The sequence below is a fragment of the Sapajus apella genome, unplaced genomic scaffold (genome assembly GCF_009761245.1).
Source record: "Sapajus apella isolate SASKATOON/1434 unplaced genomic scaffold, GSC_monkey_1.0 scaffold3, whole genome shotgun sequence".
Lineage (NCBI taxonomy): Eukaryota > Metazoa > Chordata > Mammalia > Primates > Cebidae > Sapajus > Sapajus apella.
In genome coordinates this window covers 66,186,687-66,201,363 of record NW_022436943.1, presented here as the reverse complement: position 1 = coordinate 66,201,363, position 14,677 = coordinate 66,186,687, and the positions used below count along the sequence as shown (strand labels likewise).

The window sequence follows — 14,677 nt, the reverse complement described above, 5'->3', positions numbered from 1 at the left end:
TTTTTTTTTTTTTTTTTTGAGACTGATTCTCTCTCTGTCGCCCAGGCTGGAGTGCAGTGGTGCGATCTTGGCTCACTGCAACCTCTGCCTCCCAGGTTCAAGTGAATTCTCCTGCCTCAGCCTCCCAAGTCGCTGGGATTACAGGCATCTGCCACCAGCCCTGGATTTTTAAAAAATATTTTTAGTAGAGACGGGTTTTCATCATGTTGGCCAGGGTGGTTTCGAACTCCTGACCTCAGGCAATCCACCTACCTCAGCTTCCCAAAGTACTAGGATTACAGGCATGAGCCACCGCGCTCAGCTGGAAGTTTGAAGTAGACTCGGCATAATTGGATTTACATTTGAGAGGAAGCTGTCCGTGTGCAGTCTCAGCTGCCTGATTGTGTGGGCCAGCTGTGAGACAGGTGTCACGTTACTTTACCTTTCTGCATCAGGCTCCGGTCAATCAGCAGACAGAACCTGCACAGTCATTTGAACAAGGGAAGTTTAATACGAAGGATTATTTACTATAATGGAATTATATGTATAGTGTTAAAGAGAATGCAAAAGAATACTCTGGGGCTGAGAGAAAGTTCCCAAGGAAGGAGCAAATGTGAAAGAGTGGCCTCCTCCCCAAGACTGAGGCTCAAATCTTGGAAAAGGTGTGGTTGCTGAGATGCTGTGCCGTGCAGTGGGATGACAGGAAGGTTCTCTGGTTTTCCCCTAGCCAGACCTGGTCCACAGTCAATGGGCAATCACTCCTCCAGGTGCAGGGGGGTTGAAGGTGGCAGGTAGGGAGCCCTGGCCAGGACTGGCAAGCAGGAAACACCTGTCTGGGGCAGGCTGAGGCTGGATGCTGCCCAGTGAAGCACCTGCAAGACTCACTGGGATCTACCCATGGCATTGCAAGTGAAGTTGGTTGGGGATGAGCAACACGGGGTGTGCTGGCAGCCATGTGGCAGGAACAAGAAAACAGAAGAAAGTGCAGAACAGGAGAAGTGCTTTCCTCCTGCGGGGTCCCTCCAGCACCCTCTACTTACAAAGCGTAACATCATACCGGCTTTAAAGGAGAAACCATTTAGGGCCCAGCTCCATTTTCACCAAGCAGGCAATGAAGTCTGTATTTGAAGCCGAAAGACAGTACGTGGAGAATTGGCACCCTCAGTTGGACCCTTGGTTTGTTTAGTGCTCACTCTGTGCTCCCTCACAATTAGTCTTATTTCCGATTCTCTAAGTAGATCTTTCAACACTTCTTTTTTTTTTTTTTTTTTTTTTTTCTTTTGAGACGGAGTTTCACTCATGTTACCCAGGCTGGAGTGCCATGGCGCGATCTCGGCTCACCGCAACCTCCCCCTCCTGGGTTCAGGCAATTCTTCTGCCTCAGCCTCCTGAGTAGCTGAGATCACAAGCACGCGCCACCATGCCCAGCTAATTTTTTGTATTTTTAGTAGAGACGGGGTTTCACCATGTTGACCAGGATGGTCTCGATCTCTTGACCTCGTGATCCACCCGCCTCGGCCTCCCAAAGTGCTGGGATTACAGGCGTGAGCCACCGCGCCCGGCTCAACACTTCTTAAACACCTTATTCCACCATCTTTCTTCCCCCTTGGAAGATAACCTTGTCTCTCTTTTTTTTTTATTTTTTAAGCTAGGGTCTCCCTCCATCATTATTAAGGCTGGAGGGCAGTGGTGCGATCTTGGCTCACTGCAACCTCATCCTCCTGGGCTCAACCAGCCCTCCCACCTCAGCCACCTGAGCAGCTGAGACTACAGGTGCATGCTACCATGTCCGGCTAATTTTTGTATTTTTTGTAGATACAAGGTTTAGCCATGTTGGCCAGGCTAGTCCTGAACTCCTGGGCATCTGCCTACCTCAGCCTCCCAAAGTGCTGAGATTACAGGCATGAGCCAGCATGCCCAGCTCTTGTCTCTTATTTTACAGGGGAAATATATAATAATTCCTGTTTGATTAAAATTGAACAATGCGGGCTTTGGGAAATCTACCTGTTATGAGTTGAACTGCTTCCTTGAAATTTAAATGCTGAACCTAACCCGCAGTATCTCAGAGTGTGATTGGATTTGGAGATAGAGCCTCCAAAGAGGTATTAAAGTTAAAACAGGGACTTTGTGTGGCCCTAATATGATCTGACGAGGGTTATTCGAAGAGGAGGAAATTCAGATGCACAGAGAGACATGGGATATGCATGCACACGGAGAGAGGGAGGACCACGCGGTGACACAGCATGGGGTGTGCACAGAGGGAGGGAGAGCCACTCGGGGACACAGCATGGGGTGTGTGTGCACAGAGGGAGGGAGGGAGGGCCATGCTGAGACACAGCAAGAAGGCAGCCATCGGGAGCCAAGGAGACGAGCCTCTGGAGAAACCCAGCCCGTGACACTTTGGTCTCTTCTGGCTTCCAGAACTGTGAGAATAATTAGTTTCTGTTGTTAAGTCACCTCTTCTGAAGTGCTGTTGATGGCACCCAGGGTAACACACCGTCGGTGCTGCAGCATTTCATAACTGTGGAGGCCATGGAAGAAGCCCCCATGCTGTTAGGGCGGCGGAGTTACCCGTGGAAGGAAAACGTGCTTCCACCAACAGGCATCCTCGGGAGAGGTGAACCCCAGATAATGAAGCGATGGGCAAAGACTGGAAGTGAGAATCATCCCCTCCTCCCACTGGGGCTGGGAAAGAAGGAGTGAGGCAGTTTTAGGACTTGTTTGAGGCTGGGCTTGGCAGCATGGAGCAAGCTGTCTGCTGCAGTTGGCCGGCCTGTGCCCATATTGGGTGGGAGGGGCTGCCAGCAAGCATGGGTTCCTTCCCAGGCCATGTGGGGAGCAACCAGAACCGAAGGGGCAGATCTCAGACAGCCAGCAGGCAGCAACTGAGCTTCTGTTTGTAGCTGGAGCAGGGACGGCCACAGCAGCAGCAGCACCGAGGGGCCCTGTTTCAGAGGAGCTGGCACCCTGGGCTCCGGGGTGACGTCCACGGATTTGCATGCCAACTCTCTCGTGAGCTGCAAGAGCCACCAGGACTGGCTGCAAGAAGAAAGTCACTGCCTACTTCTTGCACGGTTTGGGAGTGCTGCCCAGGAAGCAACCTCCTTCCTGCTGACCGGGAGGACGGGCAGGAACTGCTGCCTGTGTGGGCTCCAGAGGTGGCCATTTTTTTTCCCCTGGAATGGAGTTTTGCTCTTGTCACCCAGGCTGGAGTGCAATGGCGTGATCTCGGCTCACTGCAGCCTTCACCTCCCAGGATCAAGCGGTTCTCCTGCCTCAGCCTCCCGAGTAACTGGGATTACAGGCACTCACCACCACGCCCAGCTGATGTTTGTATTTTTAGTGAAGACAGGGTTTCACCATGTGGGCCAGGGTGATCTCAAACTGCTGACCTCAGGTGATCTGCCTGCCCCGCCCCCCCACAGTGCTGGGATGACAGGCGTGAGCCACCGCGCCCGGCCCTGCCACCCTTTCTTATTGCTTACCCCTCCCTGATGAAGTGGGAACGTCTGTCTTTTGCCTGTACACCGTCATCGTATCTTGGAAGTAGATAACTTGTTTTGATTTCACAGGCTCACAGATGAGATTCTGGACTTTGGACTTTTGATTCCATGCTGGAATGAGTTAAAATCTGGGGACTCCTGTAATCCCAGCACTTTGGGAGGTCAAGGCAGATGGATCATGAGGTCAGGAGTTTGAGACCAGCCTGGCCAACATGTTGAAGCCCTGTCTCTACTAAAAATAAAAAAATTTGCCTGGTGTGGTGGCGGGCACCTGTACTCCTAGCTACTCAGGAGGCTGAGGCAGGGGAATCGTTTGAACCCGGGAGGCAGAGTTTGCAGTGAGCCAAGATGGCGCCACTGCACTCCAACCTGGGCAGCAAAGCTGGACTCTGTCTCAAACAAACAAAGACACTGGGGACTATGGGATTGGAACAGATGTGTCTGTGAGAAGGATATGGGTTTTGGACAGAATACTATGTTGAGTATCTGCTCCTCCAAAATTCATGTAGGAATTTCATCCCCAATATGGCAGTACTGAGAGGTGGGGCCTTTAAGAGGTGACTGGATCATGAGGGTGGAGCTCTTATAAATGAATTAACCTACTCTGGCTGGGCACAGTGGCTCATGCCCATAATCCCAGAACTTTGGGAGGCCGAGGTGGGTGAATCACAAGGTGATGAGTTCGAGACCAGCCTGGCCAACATAGTGAAACCCCGTCTCTACTGAAAATACAAAAAATTAGCTGGGCATAGTGGTGGGTGGCTGTAATCCCAGCTACTTGGGAGGCTGAGGCAGGAGAATCAATTGAACCCGGGAGGCAGAGGTTGCAGTGAGCTGAGATTGCACCACTGCACTCCAGCACAGGTGACAGTGAGACTCCGTCTCAAAAAGAGAAAAAATCTGCTCATGGATTAATGATTTTATGGGTTATCATGGAAGTGGGCTTGATAGGAAGAGACAGACCTGAGATAGTATACTCAGCCCTCACCACATGGTGCCCTGTACCGCCTCTGGACTCGGCAGAGTTCCCACTAGCAAGAGAGCCCTCACCAGACAGAGCCCCTTGACTGTGGACTTAGCTTCAATAATCGTTAGAAATAAATTCCTTTCTTTATAAATTACTCAGTTCATGTATTCTTTTACAAGCAACCGATAATGGACTGGACAATTGGCAAATGTCCAGCTACACTGATAGGAAAACAGAGAAGAAACAAATTACTAACATCAGGGGAAAAAAAGAGGACATCCTTTTAAATATAATTAAAATAGAATGTAAAGGCCGGGCGCAATGGCTCACGCCTGTAATCCCAGCACTTGGGAGGCTGAGGCGGGCATATCACCTGACGTCGGGAGTTCGAGACCAGCCTGACCAACATGGTGAAACCCCATCTCTACCAGAAGTACAAAACTAGCTGGGCGTGGTGACACACACCTGTAATCCCAGCTACTCAGGAGGCTGAGGCAGGAGAATTGCTTGAACCTGGGAGGCAGAGGTTGTGGTGAGCTGAGATTGCACCATTGCACTCCAGCATGGGCAGCAAATGTGAAACTGTCTCAAAAACAAACAACAAACAAAAATAACAAAAAGAATGTAAAATAAAATGTAATGGAATGTTCTGAACTTTATGCCATTAATTCACTGTTTTACACAAAATGAATAATTTGAGAGAGAAAAGTTACCAAACTTGGCACAAGAAATAGAAAAACCTGAAATGGTATGGTATAGTACAGTTGTTTTAAAAAACTGTATTTATGGCTGGGTGCAGTGGCTCACTCCTGTAATCCCAGTACTTTGGGAGGCCAAGCCGGGCAAATCAGGAGGCCAGAAGTTCAAGACCAGTCTGTGCAACATGGCGAAACCCCGTTTCTACTAAAAATACAAATATTAGCCAGATGTGGTGGTGTGCGTCTGTAGTCCCAGCTACTAGGGAGGCTGAGGTGGGAGAATAGCTTAAACCTGGGAGACAGACATTGCAGTGAGCAGAGTGACACACCACTGCACTCCAGCCTGGGCGACAGAGTGAGACTAGGTCTCAAAAAAAAAAAAAAAAAGAATGGACAAAAGAAAAAAATTGAATTTTTAATTAAAAAAAAATCTTCCCACAAAGAAGTACCAGGTTTCTCCAGAGTGAAATCTCCCAAACATTTAAGGAAGAAATAATAATATCATTACATAAACAACTTCAGAAAACAGATGATGATAGAGTAATTCACAAATCTTTGGGAGTTACAGTATCCTATCAAAACAAGGATGTACTCTTACCAATTCTAAGGAAAACGGAACAAGATGTCCTACTCAGTACAATGAGGAAAAGGAACAAAGTCCATATGAATTGGAAAAGTAAAATTCTTTATTCACAGATGATTATCTACATCGAAAATGCTAAAGAATCTAGAAAAAAGCTATTGGAACTAATAAGTTAACTGATCTAGGTTGCTTGATACAAGGTCAATGTACAAAAGTCAAATGCATTTCTACAAACTAGCAATAACTAGAAAATAGCTTTTTAAAAACCTTACCACTTGCAAGAGCATGCAGAAATATTAAATACATGAATTTAACAAAATGTGTGAGACCTGTAAATTGAGAGAGATTAAGAGATCTAAATAAATGGGGCAGTATACCATGTTCAACAATTGGAAAGCTCAGAATTGTTAAAATGTAATTTCTCCCTAAATTGATGTATAAATCCCAGGAGGCTTTCTTTTTGTAGAAATTAATAAAAGTTGTTTTCTGTCATTGTTAAGACAGAGTTTTGCTCTTGGTTGCCCAAGCTGGAGTGCAATGGTGTGATCTCCCCTCACTGAAACCTCCCCCTCCTGGGTTCAAGCCATTCTCCTACCTCAGCCTCCTGAGTAGCTGGGATTCTACAGGTGCCCACCAACACGCCCGGTTGATTTTTTTGTATTTTTAGTAGAGATAGGATTTCACCATGTTGGCCAGGCTGGTTTCGAACTCCTGACCTCAAGTGATCCGCCTGCGTCAGCCTCAAAGTGCTAGGATTACATAGGTGTGAGCCATGAGTCCAGCCAGAAGTTGGTAAAAGTTGACTCTAAATTTTATATGAAAATGCAAAGGATCTAGAAAAAAAAAAAGGAAAACAACAAAACTGAAGCTCTTCCAATACCCGAGTATGATACTTATTGTAAAACCACTGATGGCCAGGAGTGGTGGCTCACACTTGTAATCCCTTTGGGAGGCTGAGGCAGGAGTTCAACACCACACTATTCCACATAGTGAGACCCTATCTCTACAAAAAAAATGTAAAAATTAGCAAGATCTGGTGGTGCATGCCTACAGTCCCGGCTACTTGGGAGGCTATGGCAAGAGGCTCACTCGAGCCCAGATGTTCGAGGTTACATTGAGCTATGATTGTGCCACTACACTCCAGCCTGGGCAACAGAATGAGACTCTGCCTCAAATAAAACTACAATAATCAATAGTGTCATATTGGTGTAAAGCTATACACACAAGATGAGGATGGTGTCCAGAACAGACCACGTCCATGTCACTTAAGTTGGAAAAGTGGAGTCTTTCAACAAATAGAACTGAAACAAGCAACTATCCAACAGATAAAAAATCTTGATCCTTATTGCATATGGTACAAAAAAAATGAACTCAAAAGGATCACAGACTAAAATGTAAAAGGTAAAACTATAAAAGTTCCATAAAATAAAAAACATAGGAAAAAAATCGTGTACTTTGAGTAGGCAAATTTCTTAAACTCAAATTATAAAATCTCATAAATCATCATGATTATTATTATATCTCCCTCACGGCAACCTCTGCCTCCTGGGTTCAAGTGGTTCTCCTGCCTCAGCTTCTCAAGTAGCTGGGACTACAAGGGCACGACAATGCACCCAGATAATTTTTTTTTTTTTTTTTGAGACGGAGTTTCGCTCTTGTTACCCAGGCTGGAGTGCAATGGCGCGATCTCGGCTCACCGCAACCTCCGCCTCCTGGGTTCAGGCAATTCTCCTGTCTCAGCCTCCTGAGTAGCTGGGATTACAGGCACGCGCCACCATGCCCAGCTAATTTTTTGTATTTTTAGTAGAGACGGGGTTTCACCATGTTGACCAGGATGGTCTCGATCTCTTGACCTCGTGATCCACCCGCCTCGGCCTCCCAAAGTGCTGGGATTACAGGCTTGAGCCACCGCGCCCGGCCCCAGATAATTTTTGTATTTTTAGTAGAGACAGGGTTTAACCATGTTGGCCAGGCTAGTCTTGAACTTCTGGCCTCAGGTGATCTGCCCACCTTGGCCTCTCAAAGTGCTGGGATTACAGGCATGAGCCACTGCACCCACATCTTTGATAAATTAGACTTAATAAAAAATATTTGAAAGTCACCATTAAGAAAATGAACAGGCAAACCAAACATGAAAGGAAAATGTATTTGTCACAAACAGAAACAAAGAATTATATGTATTATGCATGTAAAATATGTTTTTCATCTAGAATGTGGAAAGAACTTTAGTCAACAATGAGCAACCCAACTTAAAAACAGGCAAAAGATATGAACAGACACATCACAAAAGATGACACAGAACAGCCATAAGCAGATGAAATCATAGGCATACATTATTTAGTGCACAAATACAAATTAAAATCGTTAAGACTAGAGTGGATCGAATTTTAAGAGACTGAAATACCAAGTGTTAGCAAAGATAAGGAGCAACTGGAATCTTCCCCTACTGTAGTAGGAATGTAAAACGATTCAACCACTATGGAGGGCTGTGCAATAATTATTATTTTTTTTAAGATGGAGCCTTGCTCTGTCATCCAGGCCAGGGTGCAGTGGCGCCATCTCAGCTCACCGCAACCACTGTTCCCGGGTTCAAGCAATTCTCCCGCCTCAGCCTCCCAAGTAGCTGAGATTATAGGCTTGCTGCAGCACACCTGGCTAGTTTTTGTATTTTTAGTAGAGATGGGGTTTCGGCCATGTTGGCCAGGCTGGTTTTGAACTCCTGACCTCAGGTGATCCACCCACCGTGGCCTCCCAAAGTGCTGGGATTATAGGCGTGAGCCACCGTGCCCAGATGACAGTTTCTTAGTAAGTTAACAACACTTATTTCAATGGACTGAATGCTTATGTCCTTGCACAATTCATGTCAAATTCCTAACCCGCAAGGTGACATGACGTGGGGTCTTGGGGAGGTAACAGAATCACAAGGGGAGAGCCCTCACAATTGGGGTAAGTTTGCTAGTCCATTTCCACCATGTGCAGTTACAGTGAAAAGACATCTACTTACAAAGGAAGCAGGCCCGCACTAGACACCCAAGGCCGACACCCTTGTCTTGGACTTCCCAGCCTCCAGAACTGTAGGACATAAATTTCTGTTTATAAGCCTCCCTGTTGATGGTATTTTGTTATAGCAGCCTGAATGGACTAACACTTATAAACTCAGCAATTAAAGTCCTAGGTACTTACCCAAGAGAAGTAAAAATACACGTGCAAATACATACTTTTACACAAATGTTCATAGTTTGAAGAGCTGAGACTGGAAACCCAACGACACATCAAAGTATAAACAAATGGCGGCTCATCTATACAATGGAACACTATCCAGTGAGAACTACTGAAACACGAAGCAGCTGGTTGAGTCTAAAAGCATGCCAAAGTGAAAGACATCAGACACCAAAGAACACATAATAAATCCACTTGTATGAGGTTCTAAACCAATCAAAACTCATCTACATGGATACAAAGTGGTCACCTGCAGCTGGAGTCGGCCTAACTAGGATAGGGCGAAAGGGAACTTTTTTGGGTGATAGAAATGTTGTTCTTGGTTCTGGCGGTGATGGTTAAACAGGTATATGGATTTTTCAAAACCCTGTACACTTAAAATAGGTGTTTTATTATATGAAAATTTAATCTCAGTAAAGTTGATTAAAATGGTGTGGTGAAATCTATAGCATTTGAAACATCTCTAGTAATGCTGATTTTCCAGAAAATGTAGATGTCTTTTTTGAATTACTTGTCCTCTCAAGCGTTTTAGGGTTGGTAGTATTTGTTAAGAATTCAAACTATGGCCTCTTGAGGAAAAAAAATATCATTACAAAACTGGACATTTGGGGTTCATGTTCAGATGAAATTCAGAGGCAAAGACTAAGAGTTTTGCCAGGTGGTGGTCCGCTGTGCATTCAATACGCCTGCCTTTGCACAGCCCTAGCCAAACGGCTGTCACGACTCCACATTTCTTCAGGATCCTATTTTCTCTCCTCTCCTGGATCATATTTGCTTCTTTAGCTAATCTCTGCTGATCTCTCTGGCTCAGCTGAAATGTCACCTCTTCTGTAAAGCCTTCCCAGCTCCGTGCCACAGCAGTCACCCCCTCGTCTGCGCTCCTTCACAACTGAGAACACACACTTGACTCACTGTACTGTGATCTCTGTCTTCCCCACTACACTGTGGGTGACTGCGGGTGGTGTGTTGCTCATCTGTTCTCCCAACGTTTAGGAATATTCCTTATAGATATCAATATATTTTCAAGTAAATGACAAAATGAACCACACAGCATGGAAAACGACAGCTCAGTTCAACCTTAGAACTGCTAAAACAGAAGAGTTACATAATGCACTGAGACTGTCCCCTTCGAGTGAGACAGATACGGACGAGTGAAGACCTTCTCTTTTCTCTTGAGACCTGCCGCTTCCTGTCCCCACTGTTCCAGCTGAGTCAGGTGTCAATGCCTTCCAGATCAAGCGGACAGTTCTGCGTGAGCTGTAAGGCAGCACAAAGGTGGGCGTGGATGTGCACTGGCAATTGCCTGCAACTACTAAGTTAAATAGGAGCAGCAGACAGTAGCAGGGCTGAGAAGATACTGGACAGAATCGTAGATTATACTGATACAAAATGAACAAACAAAAAAACAGCCAACAGCTGAAAACAAAGCAAGAGATGCCAATTACACATAGATTTGGGGGTGCATTTTTTATTGCCTCGTGCTAGACAGTGGACACGTGGAAATCAATCAGATATAATCACTGTCCTCAGGAACTGACAGTATAATGGAAGAGTCTACAAGTCATTCTGGCATATGCAAGTAAATACAGTAATAGCAGTAATTACTGAGCCACAGGAGCATGGACAGCACTGCCAGCTAAGACGGAGGCAAACAGTCCCTGACATGATGTCTGAGGCACGTCCTGAACCATGATTCGGAGTTAATTGGCTGAGAGGAGGAGACCCTTCAATAAGAACCAGGGTGAGAGAGGCAGGAAGCTGCGTGCAGCATGGGAAAGATGAAGCAGTCGGTGCTGCCGCAGCATCTACTATGAGGCAGGGGATTAGGCAGAGGGAGACGAGGCTTGAGGAAACCGGAGGCCTTGGGGCACACGGTAGGGTACACGATGGGAGGCCTGGAGTTCCTCCTAAGGACAACAGGGAAATGGCTTGGGGGTTATCTTTCTTCAACTTGATTTAATAGATCAAAATGTGCTAGGTAACATTCTCCTAAGTAATAACATTAGATACACAGTCCTGCTCTAAAAGGGATTTAACTCAAGGATGGACTGTAATTGTGGATAACATTTTTTAAAAAACCTTTGCTTGAGACCCGTCTCCTCCCTGCCCCTGATGTTCCAGCTCAGAGTCAGGGGTCAAGCCCCGTGACTCTCCCGAGGACAGCGCTCACAGCTAAGGAGGAGGGCTAAGCCCGGTAGTGCCACACAGTGGCAGGTGGCACCCACTCCAAAAACAGTCCCATCCATGACTCACAAAATTCTGACATGTCCAAATCGTAGATGCCACATGAATCCTAAGTCCACCCATTTCCAAACATCACTCATTGGGCAGAAGAGTTATTATTTATAAGTTATCTGTGTGTTCCCCCTGCTCTGCAGACCTCTCACCCAAATGCACGGAGGCCTTACTCAAAGAAAGTCCCTCTTGGTGAACACTCTGATTATTTTTAAAGTTTGTGGCTGAGTTAAAATCTCTCCCGTACTGACTACACTCATAGAGCTTCTCTTCAGTATGAATTTTCTGGTGTTGAAGGAAGTTTGACCTCTGAATGAAGCCTTTCCCACAATAACTACACACATAGGGCTTTTCTCCAGTGTGAATAATCTGGTGCAGAAGCAGCTTGGAGCTCTGGATGAAGGCTTTCCCGCAGTCTTTACATTCGAAGGGCCTGTCCCCAGAGTGGATCTTCTGGTGCTCAGTGAGATGGGCTTTCTGGAGAAACGCCTTCCCACATTCCTTACATTCATACACCCTCTCCCCGGTGTGGATTTTCTGGTGTCGAATAAGGTATGAACTCAGAAAGAAAGCTTTCCCACACTCGTTACATTCATAGAGTTTCTCTCCAGTGTGAATTCTCTGATGCTGGGTGAAGTTTGATGTCTGGCTGAAGCGCTTCCCACACTGATTGCATACGTAAGGCCTCTCCCCAGTATGGATCCGCTGATGCTGAATGAGCTTTGAACTCCGAATAAAAGCCTTCCCACACTCGCTGCATTCAAAGGGTCTCTCTCCGGTGTGAATTCTCTGGTGCTCAATCAGGTCTGAGCGATGACGGAACGCCTTCCCACATTCTTTGCATTCATACTGTTTCACTTCTGTGTGGATCTGATAATGGCGAATGAGGCTCGAGCTCCTTATGAAGGATTTCCCACATTCATTGCACTCATAGGGCCTTTCTCCTGTATGAATCCTCTGATGACGAATAAGTAAGGAGCTTTGACTGAAGCCTTTCCCACACTCTTTGCATTCAAAAGGTCTCTCTCTGGTGTGAACTCTCTGGTGCCTAATCAGGTCTGAACTGTGACAAAACGCCTTCCCACATTGCACACATTTGAAAGGCTTTTCTCCCGAATGAACGCGCTGATGCTCAATGAGACCTGCATAGCGAATGAAGTCTTTCCCACAGACATTACAGACATAGAGCCTCTCTCCAGTGTGAATTCTCTGATGCTCCATGAGGTGTGAGCTCTGGCCAAAGCCTTTCCCACACTGATCGCACGTGTAAGGTTTCTTCCCAGCATGCAAAATCTGATGCCTAACTAGGTCCGAATTAAATGTGAAGGTTTTGCCACAGATATCGCAAGGATTGGCTTCCCCCTCTATGAGCTCTCTTTGAAGTATAAGAAGGTCTGAGTTCAGAACAGGGCGTCTGCTTGACTTGGTGCACACTTGAGCTGTCTCCCGTGTTTGGATCTTCCAACGGGTCACGGTCACCTGCTTGCAGCCCCTGTCCTGAGATGGGAAACTCCCCAGGCTCTGACCTTCTGGATTTCCCAAGAGCTCCTCTAATCTGGGCTCACAGACTTCCCCAGACTCAGGGGAGGGGAGCTCCATCGCTGTGACTTTGTCTGACATTGTCCTATGTGAGTTTTCATCCTCAGAAATCCAGGCTTCAGTCACCTTCTTCTCACCAGTTCCTACATTAGAATCTGAAACAAAAGACAACAGAATCATCTCTCCCCTCACTTCATGGACGGGGATCTCCTCAATGAGGGCAGGATGAAATTCATCTCCAAGAGGTGGAAAGTGTTTCCTCTGCCCCTCACTCCTGACCCAACGTGCTGCTACCCACAGCTCTGGTCTCACACCCAAGCCTGTCCCACGCAAGATGGCTTCTTTGTGGCTCCTGTTTTAACATCTGACACCAGGACAGATTGGCCTGTGGTGCACAACACCCCTCTGACCCTTAGTGAACCCTGGATGAGTTGCAGAGGGGTGGGGATATGCTTGGACTCCATTAAAAAACCATGACAGATATTTTAAACAAATGTATAAATGTATCAACACTGTCACCTCTTCACTGTCCCTCATTCCCTCCTTCATGTCCTCTTCTCCCCTCTGTAACTAGCTTAGACTCCAAAGTCTGGCACAGTGTTCACTGCAAGTTACATGAGAATCACCCTCCTGCAAAGAATCCAGGCCCCCTGCCCTTTCCTGCCTCCATCATACTTGGATGGGAAAACCCAAGCTTTGGTCTGATTCATGCCTGCACTCTTGCTGACTGAGTTCTTTAAATTCAGAGCTGCTTGCCTAATGGGGCCTGAGAGCTGCCAGTAACTCCTACCCTTCCCACTCCCTGACAGGACCACCCACTTCTCCTGTCTTCTTACAGACCCATCACTCCCTCCTCCCTCCCCACTGGTGACCCTGCTTCTTGCTTCAACGAGAAAACAGAAGAAATGAGGCAAGGACAGCCACTGCCTGCCACATCTCCTGCCAGCCTGTATCTCCACCCATCCTCTGCCAGGCTTGTTACCTGGGTTAAACTGTCCTTGATTTGACCTAAGGTCAACACTTCCACTTGTGTGTGAACTCCCTTTCCCTCTCACACATGCAGGGACAGCACTTGAGCGCCCACCCCTCTCCTCCATCCTAAAGTCCCCACCCTCCAAGCCCACCACTCTCCTCATCATAAAGAAACTCACCAGTTTCCGGCTACCCGAAAAATGCATTTCATGGGCCTCATGTCCCACTAATTACCGCCCCATGACTCTCCTCCTCCACAGCCACATTCAAAGAGCCCTCACCCCATGCTCCATTTCTCCGTTTCCTCCTTCTTTGAGTCCACTGCAGTGGGGCTGTCACCCCAAACATGCACCACATCACCAGATCAGGGGTCAGCTGTGACCACACTTCCAACTCAACCTGCGGCGGCACTGACACAGCCCCAATCCTTCGAAAGTCCCTCTCCTATGTGAATCTGGGACAGCTTCTCTCAGTTCCCTAACTGCCTCACTGACAGCTGTGACGCCTCAAAGTCCTGGCGAGTCTGGGGCTCAGCCCTCATCTATGTCTATTACAGAGGGGGCGCACTCATTACTGAACACCAATGCCATCTATGCTGAAGACTCACATGCCTGCCTCCAACCTGGCCTTCTGCCAGTCCCCACACCTGACCAGCTCCTCACCTGACACCTTCATTCAGGCACTCTCAGAAGGTTTTCAACCCTAATGCATCCAGCCTCACTTCTGAGTCCCCTCCTTCTGCAGTTCTCTCCATTATCTCATTTGTTCAGGCCACAAACGCTGCAATAACCCTTGACTCCTTTTCCCTTTGTCCACACTCCACATCTGTTCAAAACCATGCCCAGCGCCAGATCCCGCCAACCTACAGGGCTGCCATCCGCACCGCCTTACGCCACACAGTGTGACCACTGCCATCCGCACCGCCCTACGCCACACAGTGTGACCGCTGCCATCCGCACCGCCCTATGCCACACAGTGTGAC

The 14,677-nt window shown here is 47.1% G+C and overlaps 1 protein-coding gene and 1 long non-coding RNA gene across 5 annotated transcripts in view; one reads left to right on the top strand and one right to left on the bottom strand.

The window, feature by feature from the left end:
• The first annotated feature begins 6,496 nt into the window (after positions 1-6,496).
• On the top strand, positions 6,497-7,056 carry LOC116534750. Its single transcript, XR_004261863.1, has 2 exons — positions 6,497-6,528; positions 6,568-7,056. It is a non-coding gene; the product is annotated as an uncharacterized LOC116534750 (long non-coding RNA).
• A 3,966-nt stretch (positions 7,057-11,022) lies between these two features.
• Positions 11,023-14,677, bottom strand: part of ZNF623 (zinc finger protein 623) — a 13,263-nt gene continuing 9,608 nt past the window's right edge. For 3 of the 4 annotated variants that reach the window (XM_032255343.1, XM_032255350.1, XM_032255355.1), the window contains exon 2: positions 11,023-12,878. In XM_032255343.1, the coding sequence (XP_032111234.1) occupies positions 11,293-12,804 (1,512 nt within the window). In that variant the 5' untranslated portion in view covers positions 12,805-12,878 and the 3' untranslated portion in view covers positions 11,023-11,292. Of the gene's footprint in view, positions 14,604-14,677 lie in introns of all 4 variants that reach the window. The other variant, XM_032255334.1, reaches the window with a different exon arrangement.